The sequence below is a fragment of the Trichoplusia ni genome, chromosome 23 (assembly GCF_003590095.1).
Source record: "Trichoplusia ni isolate ovarian cell line Hi5 chromosome 23, tn1, whole genome shotgun sequence".
NCBI classification, from domain to species: Eukaryota; Metazoa; Arthropoda; class Insecta; order Lepidoptera; family Noctuidae; genus Trichoplusia; species Trichoplusia ni.
In genome coordinates, this window is record NC_039500.1 from 5244929 (window position 1) to 5270299 (window position 25371).

At 35.5% G+C, this 25371-nt stretch overlaps 4 protein-coding genes across 7 annotated transcripts; 3 read left to right on the top strand and 1 right to left on the bottom strand.

The window, feature by feature from the left end:
- Positions 1-250: 250 nt before the first annotated feature.
- LOC113504892 (serine/threonine-protein phosphatase 2A 56 kDa regulatory subunit epsilon isoform) lies at positions 251-10233 on the top strand. Of its 3 annotated transcripts, none has more exons than XM_026887395.1 (9): positions 251-321; positions 835-1227; positions 2624-2820; positions 4872-5066; positions 7043-7233; positions 7338-7551; positions 7676-7795; positions 8551-8780; positions 8857-10233. In XM_026887395.1, the coding sequence occupies exons 2-9, from the start codon at positions 1089-1091 to the stop codon at positions 8963-8965; spliced, it is 1395 nt and encodes a 464-aa protein (XP_026743196.1). In that variant the 5' UTR covers positions 251-321; positions 835-1088; the 3' UTR covers positions 8966-10233. The 3 variants fall into 3 exon arrangements, with proteins under 3 accessions (XP_026743196.1, XP_026743195.1, XP_026743194.1); XM_026887394.1 differs by lacking the exon at positions 251-321 and adding an exon at positions 328-517; XM_026887393.1 differs by lacking the exon at positions 251-321 and having other exon boundaries at positions 328-1227.
- A 326-nt stretch (positions 10234-10559) lies between these two features.
- LOC113504894 lies at positions 10560-15722 on the top strand. The gene is made up of 4 exons (XM_026887398.1): positions 10560-10831; positions 12240-13735; positions 13823-14786; positions 15256-15722. Exons 1-4 carry the CDS (start codon positions 10654-10656, stop codon positions 15300-15302), a joined length of 2685 nt encoding a protein of 894 aa, XP_026743199.1. The 5' UTR covers positions 10560-10653; the 3' UTR covers positions 15303-15722.
- A 742-nt stretch (positions 15723-16464) lies between these two features.
- LOC113504893 (polyglutamine-binding protein 1) lies at positions 16465-17538 on the top strand. The gene has a single exon (XM_026887397.1). It carries the CDS (start codon positions 16677-16679, stop codon positions 17508-17510), a length of 834 nt encoding a protein of 277 aa, XP_026743198.1. The 5' UTR covers positions 16465-16676; the 3' UTR covers positions 17511-17538.
- A 98-nt stretch (positions 17539-17636) lies between these two features.
- On the bottom strand, positions 17637-25329 carry LOC113504890 (cystathionine beta-synthase-like). 2 transcript variants are annotated; one of them, XM_026887391.1, is made up of 11 exons: positions 25250-25329; positions 24755-25186; positions 24569-24675; positions 24255-24425; positions 23874-24055; positions 23384-23623; positions 21220-21352; positions 20133-20310; positions 19038-19172; positions 18291-18481; positions 17637-18208 (listed from the first exon to the last, which is right to left on the bottom strand). In XM_026887391.1, the coding sequence occupies exons 2-11, from the start codon at positions 24841-24843 to the stop codon at positions 18111-18113; spliced, it is 1524 nt and encodes a 507-aa protein (XP_026743192.1). In that variant the 5' UTR covers positions 24844-25186; positions 25250-25329; the 3' UTR covers positions 17637-18110. The 2 variants fall into 2 exon arrangements, with proteins under 2 accessions (XP_026743192.1, XP_026743191.1); XM_026887390.1 differs by lacking the exon at positions 25250-25329 and having other exon boundaries at positions 24755-25211.
- Between the last annotated feature and the right edge of the window lie 42 nt (positions 25330-25371).

The window sequence follows — 25371 nt, forward strand, 5'->3', positions numbered from 1 at the left end:
TTTTGTTTTATAATTTCCTTCAATTGAGTTTTTAATCTATTACATTTTAATCTTTAGTCTATTTTGGTATTTTATTTATGCTTTTGGTTATCTGTATTGTAGCTGCGTTCTACAACCGGAACACGTCGAAACATTTTAGTGGCTTTATTACCTCATTATAAATATTTAGTACTTTTTAGATTTATTGTTGTTAAATAAGAAAATTATAATTATAATCTTTATTTTAAAGTTCAATATTTGTCCTGAAATATACAATAACTATAAAAAGTACTGGGATTGGTTAACTGAACATTTTCTATCTCCATCTATTTTCAGAAGAAGGTACTTTTGTATGAGTGTAGCGTTTTCGCAGCAAACCAGTGATGTTAATCTTTTAGTTACAAATTTTGTAAATTGATCGCTTCACGTTGTGAAAAAAGTCGCATATACGTTTCATTAGTCTTGTGAAAGTGCAACATCTTAAAATAATCTTGTGCATAGCGTTAAAATGCGTCCTGTTTTAGAGTCGAAACGGATGGTGAGCGATGGCGAGAATACGGTGATAGATTTTTGGTGTTAAGTTTTGCTCCGTGTCATCACTGCTATAGTTTCCGATTACGTCCAGGAAAGACGATAACCGTTTTGATTCGCTGTTTTACGCGTTATTACAAGCAAATCATTAAAAATCTCTTGCGATTATTGTTAGAAAATATATTGTCATTGACTGACCGGCTGATATTACACGAGGCTTGTATGTATATGCGACTTCTGCCTTCTGCTATTCGTGACACGCCTCAGAAAATAAATCTAAATTTGTGAATCGAATTATTCTTTTCTGTATTTGTGTCATTTTAGTGATAGAGACGGTTTAAAATTACGTAACTGTTGTGGAATCTTGAAGTGTATAAAGAATGGCCTGAGTGTGACCACTCCATTACCGTCATGTGTGACGAAGAATTGTTTGTTTAGGCTCTAATATTGTGCATCCTACGGAAAGTGCGCGTTCGTCTCGTGGACTGGGCCAGATCATGACTCTGCTTGAATCAAAACAATTTTCGCATTGATCGCCGTCTACCTATCGTCATTTGGGACACTTTTATATTACCAAAATGTCTTCGGGAACTTTTGTGGACAGAATTGACCCTTTCGCCAAGCGGTCGCTGAAGAAAAAGACCAAGAAGTCTCAGGGCTCATCTCGGTACCGCAACACGCAAGATGTGGAGCTGCAGGCACTGCCCTTGCTCAAAGGTGGGTCTACTGTTTTCGGTACAGATCATACGCGCGTCTACCGTTCTATATACAGATTTAGTGTATTTAGTATTAGTTATTATTTATTTTATGGGTTTATTCTATTTTTCTAGTTCATTGAACTTTTGCCTTGATTTTCGTTGAACTATGTAAATAGGTTAGGATATAAATTTTGTTTACATTAAAAAAGTATTATTTAATTATTGCTAAATATTATTTACTTGATTAAATTGTTTAGTTCATATAAAAGTAAAGATCACGAAGTATTAATAATATGAAGACATACCTAGCCATTGTTAACCTAATTTACTAGCATTACACTAGAAGTTTGTCATGTACTAAGGTAGGTAAACAATTCATGGTCAAGTGGATTATTTTTTCGTGTTAATGTGGATTAAATCTTTCTGAGCTTATACTATGATGATAGACTCAAAATTAGATCAATATTTATTTTTATTCATTATAAACTCAGTTACAAGGTAAGATGATTTGAACAAAAATTAATAGTTTTTTGTAGACCTACCAACATACCCTCACTATATTTTAACTTGCATATTTAGACCATAGTTGTTAATTTTAGCAACACTACTAAGAGTAGAATAATCAATGTATATTTCTGTTAGAGCCACAAGTATTATGCTGTAAAGATGTTATTGCCCTACCTTATGATACCTTGGGCATTAAATTGTTCCATACAAATATTCAATAATAGTTCAGCTATACTATTTATATGTAATTCACTTTGACACATTAACAGTTGCCAGCTAGTCTTGCACCTATTTATATAAACACCTACTTATTTCATAGCTTTCATAAAATTATAGGAATCTCATTATATTTTTCTAGGTTAAAGGATAAGTTTATATTCATTTTGTTTCTGATGCTTGCTCATAGATAAGTGTTTATCTGATAATGAATTATTAGCATTCTCGTGTTCAATAGGCTAAAATATGAATGTTTATACCCTCTTTATTTATTTTTTATAACCTACCAAAAACAGTTTAGGTTTTGCACACATTTCAGTTTGAACAGGTCTTGTCATTATAGAACATTTATTTGTTTTTTTGTGCCAATGCCCTCATATTTCCTTATTTGAAATATTACATTTGTTCCTCACGGTCCAAGCTGTTAAAATGAAAGGCTTTGTTGAGATAGTACATGTAGTACATATTGGTTAGAACTCTAATAGCCAACCTGCAATTACCTTTGTACCAATGTGTGCTTGTCCTCAATGTTTACAAACAGAAACATATTATAAAATGTCTAAATTTACTATTGACTTATCTAACAAGAATTGTTGTCTAACTAGATTGTGAAGCTGTAATTCAACAATATTCATGTAAATATGTGCATCTTTCAAACCTAGATTTAATACCTTATAACAAATTGTTTCCAGATGTGCCGAGCAGTGAGCAAGAAGAATTATTTATTCGAAAACTGAGGCAATGCTGTGTGGCATTTGACTTCATGGATCCTGTTGCTGACCTAAAGGGGAAAGAGATCAAGCGTGCAACCCTCAATGAGCTTGTAGAGTACATCACTGGAGGTCGTGGGGTCCTCACTGAACCTGTCTACCCAGAGATTATAAAAATGGTATGAATGCACATAATTATATATACATGCACAAAAACCTGAAAAATGGTAGTTAGGGCAAAAGAGCTTAGTCTGCTGACCTGTTTGTAATAACCTAAGAACACAAACAACAGGAAATTAAGTATACTTGCCAAATCTAGTTAGTAGCCAGTCATACTATTTTTAGATTACAAAATAGCAAATCCTACAGTAATCAAATTAGTCTATTTTGTTCAATAATACAAACAAGTAGCAGTTATTATTTTTATTTGTATTAAATATAGCTGCACTTTTTGTGTATTATTACATTATACTTAACAAAATTTTAAATTTCAATTGTATGACAAAGTCAAAGTATTTGGTAAGTATAATGATGTCAAATATACTTACTTATGTAGAAAACTAGATTAAAACACTGTCTATTTAAAAGAACTAAGACTTAACTTTCTGGAGTATAGCAGTTTTATATTTTTTAGAGTTGTTTTGTTTAAGTAATTTTTACATTTGTCTATTAAAGTGATGGAGATAACAATGTTACTTCTGCATATGAATATTCATATGTGAAGGTGTATTCATTGTTGTAATGTGTGAAACACATTATATCCCTTTAATATCTTAAACAATAAATTCGACAAATGTAGTGGTAGTAGCTATTTTTAGTTGGAGAAGTTAAGCTTAAAATATTTCTTAAAAATATTAAGCTTGAAACTATCAAAATAATTATTAGATAATAATTCCCAGATTTGAAATTTTGACACTTATATTAATATGTTTTTATCTTTACCAATAGAAATGATCTTTTAAATGATTAATGTTAATTTTTGCATATTTTATATCTAATGTAGATGTGAAATATGCTAAAATTTAAATCTGTGTCTTTTAATTTCAAAATTGATTCAAATTCTAAATAACCAAATTAGATTGCACATTGATATCTCTTATTCTGTAGGGCTTAGTTTTCGCCATGATTTCCTATTCATGTAGATGTTAAAAATGTCATTGCTATTAATATGTATTATGATGTACTTAATCCCACTAATAATAAAAAGATAAAAATGTGATTATGTTTACATCTCTCACTTGAATTTTTATGAAAGTAGTTAATTCATTAACTTTTTATTCATGTGGAAAATCCCTGGTGTGAAACATAGCTAGCAGTAACTCCAAAAGATGTTATTTCACATCAGTCATGTTAACATGTATGAAAAAGTTGTAGGTTTTGTTTCTGTTATTATTTATTTATTGTTTACATTAAACAAAAAGTAAAGAGTTGCTAAGCATTATGAGCTTTAGTTGCTATCTCATCAATTAAAATTTAAGACAATTTGATTGGAAACTTTAGGGTGATCAGGATGGTTTTTGGATAAAATATGTTAATACTGAATTACAAGACCATTTTGATATTGGTGTCTCACTTAGCCATTCCTACGAATCTAGGTCATAATGTCAGCTTGTGAGATGAGCTCAGTTTGAACAGAGAATTGAATTCTTGAATACGTTTTTAGAGTATTACTGCTAATATATTGGTCTTGAACAGTGTAAACTATGTTTGAGGCGTAACAATGTCATTGCATACAATGTTATTCACTTATTATGATAAGTAGAAGAGTATTCATACATATTATTCTATGTTAGGTAAATTATGCAATGTCATGATCTTTCTCCTCTTATGTAAACTGTGATAAGTTTGAATAGACCTGATAATATCATCATCTTCTATCAACATTAGATGCTGTAAATGCCTTTGAAATTTCTGTTGTTCCTGTGTAGGCTGAGTAAGAAAGAGAAAACTTGTATTATGGTCTACTCAATACCTAATTTAGTTTATTTTATATTGGTTACCACTCAATTTACCACTCAATTATTAGAAGTCCATTTATACTAATTGTCTGCCTAGATGTTAATGTATTAATCTGTCCAGAGCATAATAAAACTAAAATTAGCTAAAGGCTAAATCTACTAAACGGAAAAGCAATTCATTTCCATATATAGAAAATGAAGATGTTATCACATACTTTATTCAAGCTTTTCTCAAGGTCACATATACTAATCAGTGATGTTTTTGATCACAGATATCGGCCAATTTATTCCGCACTCTACCGCCAAGTGAAAATCCTGACTTTGATCCCGAAGAAGATGATCCGACTTTGGAGGCCTCGTGGCCGCATCTTCAACTAGTCTACGAATTCTTTCTGCGCTTCCTTGAGTCGACTGACTTTCAACCAACTATTGGCAAGAAGGTTATTGACCAGAAATTTGTACTGCAGGTAAATAATGTTTGCACTTGTTTGATTTGTGTTCTAAATTAAGCCATAACTGTTTTCCAATTAGGGCGTGCTGTGGTCTTAGATTTACCGGAAGCTTCTGTAGACAGCGGTGTATCCTTGAGCCGATTCTACCAATTGTGAATATTTTTGTTATTTACATAAATTATTGATTACACATGAGATATTGGGTATTAGCGTGCCACAAGTTGTGATTGAAGTACTTTCAAGTGTTTCACTTTAAAACATAAATAGTACGATATAAAAGATATTCATAATGTAGACGTCATAATTTGTATGAAGAAAAGCATTTTCAACATTTGTACGCACAATGAAATCCATATCAACTTGCAGTTATTCGTTTTTAGATTTTTGTTTAAATTAATACTTTAGATAACCTTGTTTCTATGTAATTTTTTTGGTCCCTGTATTTGGTGCCTCTATTTACGTTGGTAACAATCTTGTTCTGTTCATGAAATTGAATGCGACATCCAATTACCTCATTATTAGTTCAATACTTCAGTGAACCACTAAGATTATTTTGAGTATTTTTGGTCTCAAAACTATTTTATCGACAAAGTTATGCTAATTCTGATAATATTCCATAAAACACTTGGTAACGAAAGCGGCTTCGAGTAAAACTGTGTAGAATAAACTTCTTTTATCATTGATCTGATCACATCTGATAACTAAATCAGGTACTTAACCTAATTGGCTGTATGTTTGCGTTGGGTGTATATAATGTAATTATTCGATATAGATGCCTTGCACGGCCATTAACTGAAATAGTTAAGTATTCAGGAAAATGATTACCCTTCATTTAATTTTCAATATACAAACAATGCGGTGGATTTAAATTTTAAATCCCATTTTACTACGCTTTCATAAGCTTCACTAGTATGATTGTTTTAAACCGACTATTTTATTAGTACGAACTTTGAAGTGAGTGTTTTAACCATCGTCAACAGTATGAGAGTCGTTATTAACTGAAACAAGTTTGTTTCACTTTTCCTCATTGTAACAAGAGCAAAGGCGAGAAATAACCGTTGTTTGTATTAGGGCTTTTAATGTAGCCGACAGTTGCTACGTGATTTAGTATGCTTTATCTATTGCTGTCGTAGTGCATGCCGTCGACATCAGCGGAAATTACGTGAACCGACGTCATTCGTGATTTGTGCTTCGTACATGCTGCAATCATCCATATAAGTATTTGAAACGATTCCATTACAGACCAATTGAATGATCGTCCGACTATGTTTCACCAGTTAAAGAATATTATAATCGTTCTATTGATTTAAACGTATTAAGAATGGAGTGCTCATGGACTTTCTTAGTGATTCTTCCTTTTGTAATTGCGTTTATGGCCTACGTAAAATAAAATTATTTAGCTAAGACTAAACGAATGTGTGTCGTCACATAATCTGAATATACTGCCGGGTGCATTGAAGCTATGTGAGAGAAAAAATAATTAAATTCACTTGAGCCGATAAAGTGGCTGGAGCTGGCAATATGTCATTACTGTTTGTAACTTGAAAAAATGTTACCGTTTTAACTGTTAAAAGTTTTTTTTTAAGAATTAAATTTTGCTTATATTCAAGTAGAACGTGTTGTGGATAGATTCGTCGTGTAACATTGCGAGCATTCAGTTATTAATCCTTCTTTTGGTTTGTCAATAAATAATGATATGAAAGGTCATAGAATAAAAGGTCATGTTTGAGGCGAGGCTGATTGAACCCAGTTTTCGGTTGATTGACCTGAACATTTGTTAACAATACAATTTGACAAAAAAATCTTAGCTATTGCGTTCTATACTATTTATTCAGATGGCATATTTTTATAATTAAGTCATAATTGTTGTTTTTTTTCTTAAATTGATCAATACCTGAAGGCGTAGATTTGTTTCAGTTTTGTAAAACAGTTTGCCGGTAAAGCATCCTTACCTAAGATTAGTTATAATGTTATGCCTTTTTGTTTTCAAGCTTTTAGATTTGTTTGATTCCGAAGACCCGCGTGAGCGCGACTTCCTAAAAACGGTGCTGCATCGCATCTACGGCAAGTTCTTGGGATTGCGAGCCTTCATACGAAAGCAGATTAACAATATATTCCTACGATTTGTTTATGAAACGGAACATTTTAATGGTGTCGGTGAACTCTTGGAAATATTGGGAAGGTCAGTAGATACCTACAACTTGCATCTTATGTACAAGATAAAATCTTATGTACAACTTATAAACAACTCAGAATTCTAAACGAAATTTATTTATAACATTTCAGTATAATCAATGGATTCGCACTTCCATTGAAGAGCGAGCATAAGCAATTCCTGGTGAAGGTGCTGCTACCCCTGCACAAGGTGAAGTGTCTGTCCCTGTACCACGCGCAGCTCGCCTACTGCGTGGTGCAGTTCCTGGAGAAGGACGCCACCCTCACGGAACACGTCGTGCGTGGCCTACTCAAGTTCTGGCCCAAAACATGTTCACAAAAAGAGGTCAATATTTGTTCATTCTCCCGACGACAACACTCTAAAAACACTGCAAGAGATTACACATAGTTCAAAATAATGTGCAGATATTAAACATTCTTTATCTAATACCACTGAAATTCGTTTTCAGGTCATGTTCTTGGGTGAAATTGAGGAGATATTGGATGTAATTGAGCCTGCTCAATTCGTCAAAATACAGGAACCGTTGTTCAGACAAATAGCTAAATGTGTTTCCAGTCCACATTTTCAAGTAAGTTGTATCTGTTAATTGATAATTACTTCGTGTTGTTTTCGCGTCACAGTTCGTGTAACTAGCGACGTTCTCCTCACATAGGGCGATGACGCATTTAGTAATTGTCACTATATTGAGTGACTATTTATTTTCCTCAACAAAAGGATTTAATTTTCACTAGTGCATAAGTTATTGTTTGTTCAGAAAATATGCTTGTATTCTGGGTCCAATTCAGACATATTCATTGAGTTTTTGTTTGTTTGCCAATTAATAGGAAGTAGAAAATAATTATAGTTAATTACTTTAATTATGGTATTTGCAGTAACTTTGTTCTATTTGCTTAGAACAATAACGAATGTGTAAATTGCTACTGGATATGTAGTATGTAACTGAGATAATCTGTGGTCTGATAATTGTGGTCTTGTGAACAAAGTAACAGTCGCGATGATGTTTGTAATTGATTGCATGGAATGTAAAGAGATGCAATATCGGTAGCGTGTACGAAGCAAATGTAATTTACGATATATAATTGTGTATAAACAAAATTATTTATCATCTTTGATAATCAGCATATCAGATAGTTACATAGGTTGGTTTATTGCTGAGTTTTATTACTCACACATATGGTTTGCTTGACAAATTCAGGTCAAAATAAACTAAATTATTATATGGACCTAAAAGTATTTTAGTGGATCGAAATAGTTCGCTGTTCTTTTGATCTATTTGACCAAGCGTGCCTTAAAATTTATTTAAAATAATAATGTAAATTCCAGGTGGCTGAAAGAGCACTCTATTTTTGGAACAACGAATACATAATGTCGCTGATGGAAGAGAATAATCACGTGATAATGCCTATTATGTTCCCCGCGTTGTACCGGATCAGTAAGGAGCACTGGAACCAGACCATCGTGGCGCTCGTCTACAACGTTCTCAAGACCTTCATGGAGATGAATTCCAAGCTCTTCGACGAGCTCACCGCTAGTTATAAGGCGGAGCGGCAGAAGTAAGTGTCGGCCCAGTGCGGGTGTCGGTGGGTCGGGCAGCGGGGCTGTGTTCACTAACGCTGGCTTGTGTTGCAGAGAGAAGAAGCGCGAGAAGGAGCGCGACGAGCTGTGGAAGCGGCTGGGCGAGCTGGAGCTCAGCAGCAAGCGGCAGGCCGCGGCCGGCGCGCCCGCGCTCGCCAAGTGATGTCGCCCACTCCTCCCTCCACGACCTAGAATAATGCGATTGAATTTGTTTTCAGCTATGTATTGATATTTTCTATTCGATTACATTTTTGTTAATGACGTTATTAATTTTTAATACCTCTACGGTGGGGCGCGGCCGCCGCGCGTCCGCTCGCGAGCGCCGCCCGCACGGACTCGAGTTCCGTGTGACTACAAATTACTAATAGTGCTAAATGTTAATATGTCCGCATCCCGATGCACTGTCATAATGATTATTACTATTTTATATACGTTTACATAGGTCTCTAGTTTACTTTAGGATTTTTTAATATTGTTAAATTGTTTAAATAAGTTAAAGTTGTATGTATTATTGATGCATGATCGATTGTAACGCATTTCGGATCACCGATAAATGTATTAATCGGGCACCCAGCTTGTGGCTGAATATGATTGTACAAAAAATGAATAAGAAAAATTTAAAATGTAATTTGTTTAGTGTACGCGGGACGTCGCGGTGCGGCCGACTGCGGCCTCGCCGTCTCGCCCCGCGCCCGTAGATCGTTGTATGAAATTTTCATTTAAATTAGATGCTCGATTCAATAATGTAATTTCGTCGTACTATCATTTTGTATAGTTACATAGTGTAAATAGGCATTTATTTATTATAAATTTATAGCAGTGTGATTTCTATACATAGCTGCGGGAGAGGAACACTTTATTTGGGCAAAATCGGTCTGAGCGAACTGGAGACTATTCATGTATCATGCATACAGCTCGGTAAAACTAAAAAGTTAATTTGGATTATATTGGAGTAGAACAATGCTAAAAGTAGATATAATAATTTGTAAGGGAATAGTCATTAATTTGTATGATATTATTGTAGCAATTAATTTTTTCTATCATCACTTGTAGAGCGCTGCGGGCGCCCGGCCCGGCCTCGCCCGCGCCTCTGTATATACCGATACGCGCCGCCACAGAGCGCGACTGCGTGTGTATGTATGTACACTATGGAGATGTTTGTTATGTAAAATGTATTAACATTGCAAAAATTATATATGATCTTATATAAATTACTATTATAGAACACAGTATGGAAATAAAAAAGTTGACTCACATGAATTGAATTCTTTAAGTAAACGTAATGTAAGCGTAGGCGCCCCGCGGCGGTTAGTAGTAAGCGCCGGCCTCGCTCGCTCGCTGCCGTCTCCCTTTCCGCAGGAGATAACGTTCCCCTAGTGATTACTCACTTGCGCCAACTACATTGGAAATACACAAGAAATTTTCACATTACTCAGTTTTTCATTTATAAAGGAGGTCCAAATAACAGAGCGCTTAGAATTATTAGGAGTTAGAAAACAAGTGCCATTCACAAGTACCTACTCATTTTATTTTGCTAGAAAAGTAATGTAGTACATATCCAAGGCCCATGTCTGACATTGATAAAATCTTGAATGTTTAAGTAATTTTGTAAACACGAAGGACGTATGTTGAACCCTTAGCAGTAAATCGATACCATGACGCAATGATTCAAGTTCAAGTTAGTACATTACTATGGCTACCGCGGGCCAAACATTGCAGGGCTCTGCGGTGACTTCCACATCGAACTCTCACTTTCATGTATTCTTCTATACACATCGTTACGGTAAAGCGCAAAGTAAAAGTGCCTATAGTACTTAGGATCAAAAAAATTGCCCAAACAATAACGTCAAAATGAGACTAACTACTAGTTCAAGAGTGTATTACAGACCCTCGCCTCCAAAAATGCCTTCTGGTCTTGTGGAGTTAATGGAAGGTTTAACAAGAGAAGTGCTTAAAAATAATCCAACCGACCTTTATGGATTCTGCGCCGGACATATAGAGCATTTACTGGAGATTAGAGATGGCCCTCGTAAGTTATATAAACTTATTGTTAAATAAGAACAATTAATAACTTCTTAGGAACTAGAAATCTTTTAAATCTGCTGTGTCTCGCGAAGAGTAGCAAGTATTCTTTCGCCTTATATAAAGGGTGTCGCTTTATCAACATTGCTAAGCTAATTTTAATTGATACATTTATAGTTTTATACCACCTGCCGCGATGATAAAAGTTTCGATTGTCATTGTATGCTGTGGAGTGTGTCGAATACAACGTAAATGACAAATGTTGTTTCCATTTTTAACCTTAGACTTTAAAAGCGAAAACCTTTAAATCCCAAAACATACGTATAAATGCAATATTCACCTGGTGTGGTGTCCTATTGCGGTAAATATTCATGTACGATATGCTCGCACAATGTTGAGCAGCCAAGGTTTATTTGTGTAGTGTAGAAAGTGATCTTTTCATAAAAGTCCGAGGGGGTTCATACGACTGAAATCTTTATTTCATATTAAATTTCTAAATTTTGTATAGTACAACAACGGCTGTCTCTCCTATTCAACACAAACAATTGAAATCCACAAAGCGCACACAAATACATGATATAGCTTTGACTCGATTCAGGAATCCCTAAATGAAGTACTTTTGGCTCTATTATGAGATTAGAACGAGTACTATTGTTGAATTTGCAATGACACTCAACCTCCATAGGCAATAATAATTAATTATGAAAAGTTTAACCTCGAACGAAAATGGCAAAAACAAGTTTTATTTCCAGAACTACAGACAACGGGACAGGGGAAAGCTTTTAAAATGACATAAAAAGCATGCCGTAGTTTGTTGACGACGTGTGCACCTAAATTGTTATATATTTATTAAAAAAATAACTATTTAGCAATGTTAGAAAAATTTTACGAGATAAGGGATAGTGGAGAGAGAGAGATGATTTGTTATGTTCTCGCTTTCTCATTGAACAAACAGCCTTGTTGTGTGGTGTGGGTCACCATGCCAACTACCACTGCGCAAGATTTAACACTAACTCAAAATATTTAGTAAAGCAGTACTCGATCCATCTATGTAACTCTGTAAGGTTAGAAAAAACATTTACTTAGCCTAGTTAATACTGCGATTGCTAGTTTTAATTTTCTGTTAAAACCCTTCAGCACGGTGTTGTTTAAGTTCTTAATCTTTCAATAAAATAAAAATTGAAAAACCATTAAACTTAAAAATAAGTAAATATGTCCTTAACTTAAAGCTGACACGTAAACTATGCCAATGAATTCCCATAGGACCACTACTAGCAGTACTTACAAGTTACGTATTCGCATCGTAAACGAAACTTGAAAAATATCGAACGCATCGGCCATTTAGAAAGCAGACGTACTTTAGTATCGCACAAAATATACAGTCTTAATTAAATGAACATACTATACTTTTGCAGAATCAAAAAAATCATTATCATTACAACAAAAAATTGCCAAAGCCCAAGAAAAGGTTCGGCAGAGAGCTGAAAAACGGAGACAGCAATATGACAAGGAACTGTTACTACGTAGAAAAAGTCCCGAAAGTTCTACTCCACACGAGAACGATAGTCTCCAACAGACCACCGCTACGGGTATTACTCAAATTATCGTTAGCCAAGAACTGGCTAATTCGTCAGAAATTGAAATTTCACATAAACCCGATATAGATATCCACTCTACAGATGAAGCCAATGCAGTAAAAGACGAAGTTAAAATAGAAGAGGATGTGATCAAAACCTCTAATGCGATTAGAAGCGTGCCTACAGAAAGTATGATAAAAGATGAATTAATTCCTTCGGAATCAATGAAAGCAGTAGAAGTTGAAAGTTTGACGGATACGCCAACAAAAGAGCCTGAAGACATGAAATCTGAAATAATAAACGATCTATCAACGCCTATTCAATCTAGCAATAATACAGCAGAACCGACTTCTGATGAGCAGGTGACAATTGTTCCAGAAACTAAAACGGAATCAAGTGATTCAGCTTTCAAAGATGTTGATAATGATAATTTAGCGAGTATTGTGGTCGAAACTGTAGGTGAATTAAAGGATGATAAAGATTCGATGCAACACGACAAAGAAGCTGATGAAGATGACGGCGATAAAAATAAGGATACAAACCCCGAATCAAATATTCAGATATCAGACTCAAAAGAAGTTCTGGATGAAAGCACAAAATTAGAAATCGAAAATAATAATCTGGCATTAGATGAAGAAAAAGTTAATAATGAGACAAATGATACTCAAAGTACTCCTCCCCTTGATCAACATTTGGAAGACGCAAAACCTGACCGAATAGATGATCTTAAAGATGAACAGCCGGCTGCTGAAATCACAGACAACCAAAATAATCCAGAAACGAATACTATCACTGTGTGTTTTCAAGAGTCACCTGCTCTAGATTTGCAAAGTCCCTTATTAAACTCAGATTTACTCGAAACTTTATCCGCGACCGACACCGACTCGGAAGCAACTACAGCTACACTCATAAATCAGGATTCCATTAAAGAGGAAGATCTTTCAAATCCCACGAAGCCTGATGAAATAGTTAAGGAATTGCAAGTTAATAAAGAAACAATTGAGTCCGACTCAATTACTTCTAATGATGAAATAAACCATGATAATGGTCTTGAGCTGAATCACGGCGACAATACTGATTCGATTGAAAACTTTGATATTGAGCCTAAAAATATAACTAGCAATATTAACGAGAATGAAAATCCCATATCTACAAACCAGAATGATGGCCGGCAAGGTAGTAATCAGGATAGTAATATGGATTTGGAAACTGCAGCAATAACGATTCAGAAGGTATTCCGAACTTTTATGTTCAAGAGCAGAAATTCTACATTCGACGACGACGCTGCTACTAGTGACGAAACAAACTTTTTGGATGAAGACGATAAAACAAAGGTATGCGAATTCGAGCTATGTGCTATAGAGACGGTTTAATTCCTTAGTGCAAACTTTATTATTATAAGTTCTCCTTTTATATTTCAGGTTGAATGCAATTTCCCTGTAACAAGCTTGAATATGGAAAGAAGATCTCACGGACTTACCAGGATGGATACAGTATTACAAACAGTTAATGAGGAAAAATCGCTTTCACTATCTACTGATGATTCGTCAACTTTGTCAAGTGCCGCGACTGTAATCCAAGCTCATGTTAGAGGATTCTTGGTCAGAAACAGGCTGAATTCTAACAAGACCATTTCTACAAACTCTTTAGCTGCTAGTAACCCTTCACTACCGTCACTTGAAATGGACAATGATCCCAATAGAAATAAAACAGTATTGAATATTCACATAGTTCCTGAAGGAGGAAATTATTTAAGTAGAGATGAAAGTTTATTGACTTCCATGGACCTCTCCCTCGACAATAGCCCGCCGTCGTCCGTTAATTTACATCCTCTGGGTAACGATAAAATTATTGAAAGGCGAAAGCAGCTAAAACGAGAAGACGCTATACAGTCTATCTCTCCCCCCAGCAATAACAGCGGAAAGCTAAGTGAAGATGTTGATTCTGTAAAAGAATTGCCTCTGAGTGATCCTGTCGTCGAACAGCAGCCAGAACATGCAGACTCCTTGAAAGATGATAATGTTGAAAACACAGATAATGCTCTTGTATTAGACACTAAAAGAGATCCAGACTCCTTGAAAGACGATAATGTTGAAAACACAGGAAGTGCTCATGTATTAGACACTAAAAGAGATGATCTTGAATCTACTGTTGATTCAAAGGAACTCACAGAGAATACTACTGAGCCCAATGTCGATCAAACTGAGATTAAATCAAGTCAAGAAAAAGCAATTTTATCAAAACAAAATTCCGATGAAATGGATGTTGTGAGTCCTTTTATATCAAATGAAGATAAGTCCGATTCAAAATTGATGCATTCTGGAGAGTTTCACGATGGAGTGCTTCCTACCAAGGTGTCTCGCAGTGACACGTCCGTCGCCAGTGGTGAGTGAAGACATCTATTATCAGGTGATAATTACTTCCGTTCTTCAAGGCCATCGCATGAACTGCTATTCGGTAAACATTTGCCGCTTGCCTTGTAATGTAGATGTAATTAACTGTAGGTAAACAAAAAGCAATTACACGTAGCGTGTGTGATTAAATCTATCAATGATGTATCCATTAGATGAGTTTGATAGTGAGAAATGCGAGTAGATAGAGCAAGTAATATGCAGCCTTGAATTTTCTTATCTGCTGTTGAGTTGAGTTGTTGTTAATAACTTCTATTGCTGTCAATTTCGTAGAATTTGGTAACTTAAAACGTTTGTGTGTTATGTAGTTTTTATTAAAACAGAAACTTTCGCTATCTAGTTATTCAAGATGTAGTATTGGTTTTATGATCTAGTCAAAGCTGTGAGATTATTGAAGTACATTGCATTAGAATTACATTTTAATATTTCTGTTTTCTTTTCAGAATTCAAGAATGTACTGGTGTACTTTTTGCTTTGGAACAATTCATAACCATTGTATTTACCCAGATTATAATAAAATAGTTTATAATCATCTTTTACCCATTATACTTTATTGTTTTATTTACTTATTGTCCTAACTATTCGAATCATGACTTAGTTTCTTCAGAGGAACTCTCGTATCTATGAGCCAAACTGCGAGCGATGAGCCTGGTGATTTCGAACGAATATAAAAAAAAGGTTAATAGGTACCTACAAAACTGTGTAAGCAATATAGGTAGGCCCTCTTATATTAATTTAATAAACGGGTCAGCATTCTAATCGCATTATTTGCCTTGAGTTTTACAATTCCGGACATTTTTCATTTCCTTAACTTGCAACACCAAAAGCCAATATAATGCCTCCTGTACACGTAGGCGGATGCATCCTCAGATGGTATCGGCGGACGCGTCCGCCGACGTGTGGAGGGGGTGATTTGCTCGTCTGTGGTAGGTGTTTTGCCTCCTCTACACGTAGGCGGATGTATCCGCAGATGGCATCGACGTGTAGAGGGGGTGATTTGCTCGCCTGTGGTAGGTATTTGACGTCGGCAGACGCGTCCGACACATATCCGTCGTTTGTCGGTTTTTGTGGCACAGATCAAAGGGATCTAGCGAGAGCGCTCGGCGCGAGTGACCGGTCTGTCGACACGTCTGGCGACGCATCAGTGATCATCGGGAAGCGAATGAGAGTGCACGCGTGATATTAACCTTTTTTTGCGTTTGCTTTCTTTCTCGTCGAACTGGCTAGCATGAAAACCTAAGAAGCATTCAAATTCCTGGAGATGTATCAAGCTGAGAACTGCCTGTGGAATCTCATAAATAAATACCACAAAAATAAACATTTTGTAAGAACAGAAATCATTCATTTTATTCAACTGTAGGTAGATAACAAATTGAGTTGAGTTTATTGTAAGTCCTAAATAAATAAATAGCTACAGCAGGTTCGGTCTCCATATCCATTTTGCGTGTATACGGCATCTGACGAGAACCAACACAAACTGATCGACCTACATACGTGTGGACGGCTCGCAGAGATTCATCTGCGGATGCGTCCGCCGCCGACGTCTGCAGACGCATCCGCCTACGTGTGGAGGTGGCATAAGAAAGATGCCAAGTACAGAAGTCATAGACTATAGAAGCCGAAAGAAAAATTGCAGTGAGCAGACTATGCATAGACTATGCCTAATGCCCGGCTGAAATGTGACATTATGTCAACATTGTCAAACAGTACATTTTGAAGAGGTGAATCTAAATCTAAAGATATTATTCAAGTTCCGAATTTAAAGAGTAACCGAAACTATTTATACTGTTAAGAATTATATAAAGAAGGATAAAGAATCTGAAGTGTACAATTGGATTTGTTAAACCAACGAACAACATACACAATGCCTCTGCCACCTGCGTTAGCAGCGCGCCTTGCTAAAAGAGGAATTATTAAAGCAACACCTGAAATAGAACCTATCAAAGATGGATCTCCAGTACAAGTTAATGAAGAAATTATTGCAGAAGATTATGATAATAAACTTGAAGAGCGAGTAAATAAGGAAAACTTTTGGGAAGGGATAGAGGGTGTAAATGTTGACCCTATAAAAGGACATAAAGGATGTCCAAATAAAAGTAATATCTATCATGAATGTTCAAAGTACTGTTTGAAAAGATGGAAATCAGGGAAGTTAGTACCTAATGAAACCATGATGGAATTTAGGAAGAAAGCCCTAGACATGTGGCCATTGCCACCAGGTTGGGAAGAAGTCTATGATGAAGGATTTGGTCAGTATTACTATTGGAATGTTCACAACAATTTGGTCAGTTGGATGCCACCAGCACACCCTCACGCTGTGCCTACTGAGAGTGCAGCACACTTACGTGAAGAGAGGTTACTTAAGGAAGGGGACGAAAGTGATGACAGCAGTGAAGCTTCTGATCAAGAAGTGCCTCAACAGTTGCACAAGGAAAAGAAACAAGAACGCAGAGAAAAAGATAAAGAACAAACCCATCATAGGAATAAGAGGCAAAGGCTTAAAGACAATGACTTAGATCCTATGGACCCTGCATCTTACTCCGACATTCCTAGGGGGAAGTGGAGTTCAGGCTTGGATACCTACGCCAAGACAGGAGTAGACACTACTGCTTCAGGTTCATTATATCAGATGAGACCATATCCTGCACCTGGGGCTATACTGGCAGCAAACGCCAAACAGTCTACTCCATCACCTTAGATATTGATTTATTAAAGTGTGACATGCAGTATGTATTTAATTTAGATGAACATTCCCATTCCTGCACAGCCAAATTGAAAATGGTTTAATAATTGACTAAGGATATTAATTAAGACACAAAAAAAGTTATATTAATACCATTTATTTATTACAGATGCAGAATAATGAAACATTTGCATAATGTTCTCACTGGTTTTCATTCTAGGAAATAATCAAATGCATACAGTATAAAGTACCAAATGTTTAGTATAATTCCAGTTGATTGATAACTTTCTTCTGTGATAGAGGTTTACATAATACTGTCTAATTAATATTTTAAATAAATTATTTCATTGTGACATTCAGTATAAACATTATTTCTATCTTATGATTTAAATGCTGGTATTAGTTGAGCAGCTTATTAGCTTTGCCAATTTTATTTACAAAAATTTACAAGTCAACAGGTTTTCAATTCATCCTATTATTGATATAGGTTCAGTTTCATATCAAAATTGATAAGGTTAGTTACTGCTAAGGACATATCTTAAACATTAAATGCATACCATAATATCTTTATTAGGTAAATATTATTGAGTCAGTAAATATTGATCCACTCCAGCCTTAGTTACCATTAGTATATTTGTTTTCTGTGGAGATACGTAGCAGTAAATCTTCCGAGCTCAACATACCAACAGAGCTTACAATTTTCGTTGATGCATCTGCAAAGTAATAAACCATGAAATCCCATCATACACATAAATTTTCGAATAATATCTAGGGAAAAACGTATTATAAACATACCTGACTTCACCACAACTACGTAAGATGCTATATCAAGCAAACGCGAGACTAATCCTAGTGTGGGTTTGTGAGAAAGGTCCACTTTGTAAAACTTTTTCACAATGAACTTTTCGAGACCGTCAGATGTGGAGCCTGACAGGTTGGCTAGCCGGCGGCGTGCATTGTCCGCGGTGAACACACCCACTAAAGATCTAAAACACAAGAATAAAATGACACAATCACGCAGAATATTGTAAGAAGTAAAACGTGATTGCACGTAGTTTATTTAAAGACTATTTACACCAGTAGTAATAGGGTCTTATGTAGTGTTGAACTGTGAGTAAATCAACTTCGTCATTTCTCGATTGCAGTATCGTCTTGCAACAATTGATCTAAAAAATAGATTACTATGTATGTATATACTGCTAGGCAGAGAAAGAGGAAAAGCATTAGATACACTCATCTAATATTTAGAGATAATTTAGAAAATTTTGACATGTTTAGGTTTGGATTTGTTGCTTATCATTGATGTTACTTGGCAGATGCCGTCAAGAATTATTTTTATAAATTGAGGTAGAATGATTATGTTTGTAAAACTCTTTACTCTTTCCCATAGATACATTAATACTTTCGTCTATATTTATGCTACGCAAATACAGCAGCAGCTTAGTAACAAATAAGTTGTCTATTATGCTAGATTACCAATATTCTGTTTCTACACTTGTATTTATTGTATTAGTCGGATTCGCCATAACTGACTTAACGTACCCTTTATTATCGACGACGGCCAGTACAGAAGCTCCGCTTTCCTTCAGAGTGGCCAGAGCTTCGGACGGAGAGCTGCTGTTAGATATACTCTTCATGGGCTGCACTATATCCTCTGTCACGGGCTTGCCCCACCAACTACAAATTCAAAAATAAAAAATAATATTTTTAAAACTTGTTACTACTAGTTGTTTTGTGTAATGAAATTCTAAATTAATTGTACTTTGTATCTGTATTACGGTCTGCTCACTATACTCGAGTCAGTTACGTATTAAATGCGTACCTATTATTATGAAATTTATTGACAATTAATTGATCATTAGCGAGACTGGCAATTCCATTCCTTATTGTTATGTGAGCATATCATTGCGTTATCGGGAAACATGTGCTTAAATACACGATAACATCATGACACTGAGCAATTATTATCAATGTTGACGTAAAACATACTTTAATAACGTAATTTTAGCAAAACTGATAGTTTATCATTAAGGAAGGTCAATATTAATCAATAAATAGTGCATTTTTTTATGGGTGATTGGTAATAAATCTGATATGCTAAATAAATATACAGATTATTCAAGGTTCGTAAATATAAGATAAAAAAAAAACATTTAGGAATAACATGCACTGTGACAGATAGAAAACGTACAAAAAGTTGAGGGATATTAAAGTAGTATAACCGACAACTGTTTGTCTCAACTTAGTGGATTTATCTTTTGATTTAATAAGCCTGTGCAAAACATTCAAGTCGAAAGCATGCTTATTAAACTTCTAGATCAGAGTTTAAAAGGTTCAAGCAACAAGTGAGTCAATACACGCTTAGCGAAACGTAGGTATTACGTAACTATGTTTAGACGAAGAAGGCGAAACGATTTAATCTTAGACGATAATATAAGTTAGGAACAGACGATAACGGCGAAAACGAATTAATCTAAAACTTTTTGAAAAGTAAGAATAATTCAGAATTCATGTAATGTTTTTAGAAATCTTATAACCAAAATGTCTCATCAATGATTTAAAATGTTTTAAAAATATTAAAAACACTTATGTTAAGCATCTTCTAGCGTGTGCAATTTATGAAAATACTATACTAACTGGACATTTTCTTTCTTCACGAGGGTTTGGAAATCTCTGGCTTCCATCCATGGGTCTGATATGAACTTGGTCATGTAGTTCCTGATGTTATCGGGAAGCAAAACGATGCACTTCTGGCCTTCCTTCAGCGACCGCGCCGCCTGCAGTGCACCCCACATGGCTGAACCACTGCTCGCACCTGAAAATTACAAATCGAAACAATATAATCTGTAAACATGTGCCGTGATACCATCGAATTATTTTAAAAAGTTTGAAGCAAATATGTATCTGCTAAATACTTAATTTATAGTCAAACTATAGATAAACTCTCGTAAGAAAATGATTTATTGTTGAAAGAGGCATTCTGTTGTATAACGAGTTCAGTAATGGAAAGATTAAACAGCATAACTTAAAGTTTTCATATCTATATCTATAATATATAAAGCTGAAGAGTTTGTTTGTTTGTTTGAACGCGCTAATCTCAGGAACTACTGGTTCAAATTGAAAAAATCTTTTTGTATTGAAGAGACCATTCATCGAGAAGGTTTTAGGCTATATAAACCATCACGCTGCGACTAATAGGAGCGAAGATACAATGGAAAATGTGGACAAGCATAAATCATGTGGGTAGGTATAAATCGTAACTTATATCTTCTAATCACGCGGACGAAGTTGCGGGCAACAGCTAGTATCGTATGGTCCGCAATGAAATTCGATGAGGAAATTGAATTGTACAAACTGCAATCACGCTAATATTGTAAACGCGAAAGTGTGTGAGTGTTTGTATATATTTGTTACCTCTTGTCGCCCTAACAGCTGGAGCGATTTCGATGTAATTTGTAGGATATACCAGATTAATACATATGCTCTTTTTATCCGACTTCGTTAAAGCAGGGTTATGATGTTGCATCGATAACCATCATCATAAAATCAACGTCTACAATATTTTGATTTTCTTTGAATTTTAGGTATTAAGTTTAGGTAGTTTAGTGTGTTTAGTTACTGCTTTTCCAGCACTAAATCTATGTTTTGTTTTGTTTTAAAGAGCTTTGTAGATCTAACATGGAATATTTTAACAGCTAAGATAAATAACAAACAATGGTTTTACCGCATAGTAATCCCTCGTCTCTTATGAGTCTGCGCGCCATTTGCAATGACGACTTGTCTTCGGTCTTGATCCATTTGTCAATGACTTTTCTATCAAGAGCGCGCGGCAAAAAGTCGTAGCCGATTCCTTCCACCTTAGAAAAAAGACAATAATATTATAATATAAAGTAACAGGTCAAATTATGTTCTGGGGACTAACAAAGAGTAAAGTCGGTAGAATTACATAATTTACGAGTTTGCAACTACCACTAAGTGTAGGGACTCCTTTTTTCCCTTTTCCTCGTAGCATTACCACCAACGTTAACTAACGTCGGTTTACGTTATTTGCAATGCAACACATATTAAACCCACACAGGTTACCTCTGTCATTTTAAATGTTCTTTAGTTTATTGTACGGTTTTACCTACATTTAAATTTATCGACTCGCTTTGCCGGCTGGAACATAAACAGGCGAATCGTATCAATAATAAAACATTGATATCTGTCTGTTTACATCGAATTCTGTCCAACTGTTAACAACCGGATGATGTAAGCGTGCATCATACCACTGGAATGAACAATATTTTCATAGCCACTGATTAGCCTAAGTTGGAACTAAGCGTCATGAAGTGTAACAACAACATGGAGTTATATCAGCGCACTGTTGATCTTAACTTGGAGAAGGGTGCCAGGTGGCCGCAGAACATACACAACGTCATAAGCGTAGCTAATTTGTTATGTTTTAGTTTCTCATACAATGACTGCTCCTTTATAACTATTCGTGTGTCGCGATAGACATACCACACTCAGTTCACAGTTACGAGATGCATTAAGGCCGCTTGTACATAAACGTCTTACTTTAAGGTTTTGGCGTAAAAAAATTACCAACGATTTGCGGTGTATAGGCTCGCTAGGGAGTGTTCTATGGATCACAATGGGAGCTTCTAGCTAGACAGACAAACAAGACGCTTCTCCTCGCAACACCCCGTCTACGTGTCGACGCGATACTTTCACCAGTGCTATAGTGTATGACAGATTATGAGAGTGCGTAAAAGATGCTCAAAGATTTCAACGTTTTTTGCACCCACATCCATATTGGCATTGAAAATGGATGTTGTGAGATAATTCTCGCGTATCGCGACCTAACCGTTGTCACAACCGGTTGCTATGCGGTATCAGGTACGGACCATGTTTGCACATTTTTGAAAAAATTCAGTCTAAAATTTATACCCACAAAAAAACGCGCCGCATGCAAGAGGCCTGTCTGATTGATTGGTGTGTATGTATAGTGCAGTTAACGGACTGTAACATGCAAGTCATTCGTGCTTGTAAAGTCGATTGCTCAACGCAGTCACTATTAAGGATTCAAATATTATTTATTCAGAATATTAACCTTCTTGTACATTCGGCATGTTTTTTTGTATTTGATAAGTGGTATCTGATTAATAACAATAAGAGAAGTACTCTGACACCGATAAATTACATAATGCTTCATTGAAGGACACAACAACTTATTATAATAGAATTATCATGAATAACTAATGCATATTCTGTTCTCGTATTTCGCAACATGTTATTATATTATATCGACATGACAGTTACGACATTTACTTGGATCTTGTCACTACATATACGGCGATTCATGGCACGTGCTCGCAAGCATAATACGGAAGTGACTGATTCAAAAATTAGAATCATCGATGATTTGCTAATTATCAATGATTGTGCATATTTTTTCAAATAAAAACGTCTAGACTGTCTTATTTACATTATCAGAAACGATTTTATGTACTTAAAAGTTATTCCTATAATTAATTAATACCCTTCCTGACACTAGAATTTAACATCAAAAGTGATTGTCAAAACCAGGAACTTTTTTTTTATAAACGACTCCCGCAGTAAGCAATTTTAATCCTTGTGTCGCGGGGGGTTTTACACTTTATTTTTACGTTACCTTATAACCATTGTTGAAATCGATTACTAACACAACTGCGTTATTTAATTATGCATTAGTAACGCTAAGATCGTATTTTTTTCCTACAATTGATTTACTGTTTCTCATTGAAATAGGGTACAATGTCAAGTATTTTAAACAATTTTTGTCGAAAGAGAAATATAATTAAAAAAACCTTATGTTTTCAGTTGTTTGTTTACAAAACTCTTAATACTACGGTATTTTTGCCTACCTCATATATCTGCACATCAGTTTCGTTCATGTCTTCAGGCTGCGCGAGTATGGAGCCGTAAGGGTCGACGCCAACCACGACGCAGCGCGGACAGCGCTCCTTGATCTTGTGCGCGACGCCTGAGATGGTGCCGCAGGTGCCCGCCCCCATCACCACCATGTCCACGTCGTCGTCCAGCGACCACAGGATCTCTTCAGCAGTACCGTCGAAATGGGCCAGAGGGTTGCAAGGGTTGTTGTACTGTGATAAACAATAAGTTATTTGTAAACCTTTCAATGACGCCCTCAATGTCCTTGTTGTCGTTAGAATAACAAAGTGTTAAAAGGCATTATTAGCGCAAGTGCGATGTTTTAGCGCGTACTTCTGAATGATATTGCGTGAAACTTGGTATCTTGGTATCAGCAGAACAAAATAATTACTAAATATATGAAATTAGAAAGTGATATTTTTGTGAGAAATAAGAAACCCAGTCTTATAATTTGACATATACCTGGTCCAAAATAACTGCATCAGGGATTTCTTTAGCAAGTCTGTGTGCCACCATAATGTTGCTGGTAGGGTCGTCCCAGGCTGCCTCAGTAGGGGTCCTGATGGTCTCCGCACCCAAAGCTATCAGGGTGTTCACTTTCTCATCTGACATCTTTTCTGGCAATACTATTATGCATTTGTATCCTGAGGAAAATTAAATAAGTAAATATTTTAACTTCAAGGTCTATTTTACATAAGATAAAAAAAATTATCAAGAAATCAGAAAAAATAAAAGGGGCAAAACAAACCATACTATCAACTATCTGTTATTCAACAATAAAATTCAAGGTGGCTGAGATTAAAGAAGTGTAAGAAACATTTTATTTCTTTTTATAATATTTACCTCTGACAGCAGCAGCTAGAGCTAGGCCAATACCAGTGTTTCCTGAGGTGGGTTCTACAATAACAGACTTGCCGGGCTTTAATATCCCTTTCTTTTCAGCATCAATCACCATGCGGTGAGCAATACGGTCCTTTACAGATCCACCAGGGTTCAAAAACTCACATTTTGCATCTAAAAACATAAATCACTTTCTTACAGGATTTCCTAAAATAATTAACAGTTTTGAAAAGTTTGATTCATGTAATTTATTTCATTAGCCTATAAATAAACATGAATAGAGAAAGTATTATCTTTGCTTTATTATTCCAACTTACACATGTCACATTTAATTCCTTCATCTTTGGGTATCCTAGTGAGTTTTACAAGTGGAGTATTTCCAATCACATTCAGGATGTCTGGATATATTTTCTGATTCCTGTCACTGTAAAGATGTGGTATAGGATTAGTCAAGACATTATCGGATAAGATTATGATTGTCCAAAGTTTGTATTAGTACTTACAGAGCTTTAACAATGTGCGGCATTTCCTGGAGGTTAAAGTATTTCCTTTCTCCATTTTCTTTATTGTTTACTTCCACATGGTTAGACATTTTGTATATTTTTAGAGTAAATAGTAACTGGTTATAAAACTTTGTAAAATTTAAGAACTTTTATAAATATAAAAGTATCGAATATAAGAATAAATAAATGCTACAGGTGTTTTATATGGGTTATAGGGAATTTCTGTAATCACGCCACTTCACTTGCCGCTACGCTTATCAAATAGCTAATGACCGCGCGACGAGAAGTTTACTAAAATACATTGGCCGAACAGCCTAACTCGTGTTTCGCGATACGAACATTACGGACGAACTCGTTCCTTGCCTGTAGCTGACTTCGGAGTGCTGCTGTCATCAGTTCGCAGTGGACTTCGTACCGTAGCTAACTTAGCACCTAAAAATCAACAACTTGAAGTGCGCACAAAACGGAGAAATAGATTTGTCTATGGTTTTCTACTTAATTCCGAAATGGCTAAATCGATTTTAGTGAAAATCACTTTTCAACGTATTTATTTTTATTCTTGATCAATGTATCTCGTGTTTGAATTTTAAGTTGAAGTTATAGTCAAAACGTTTGAA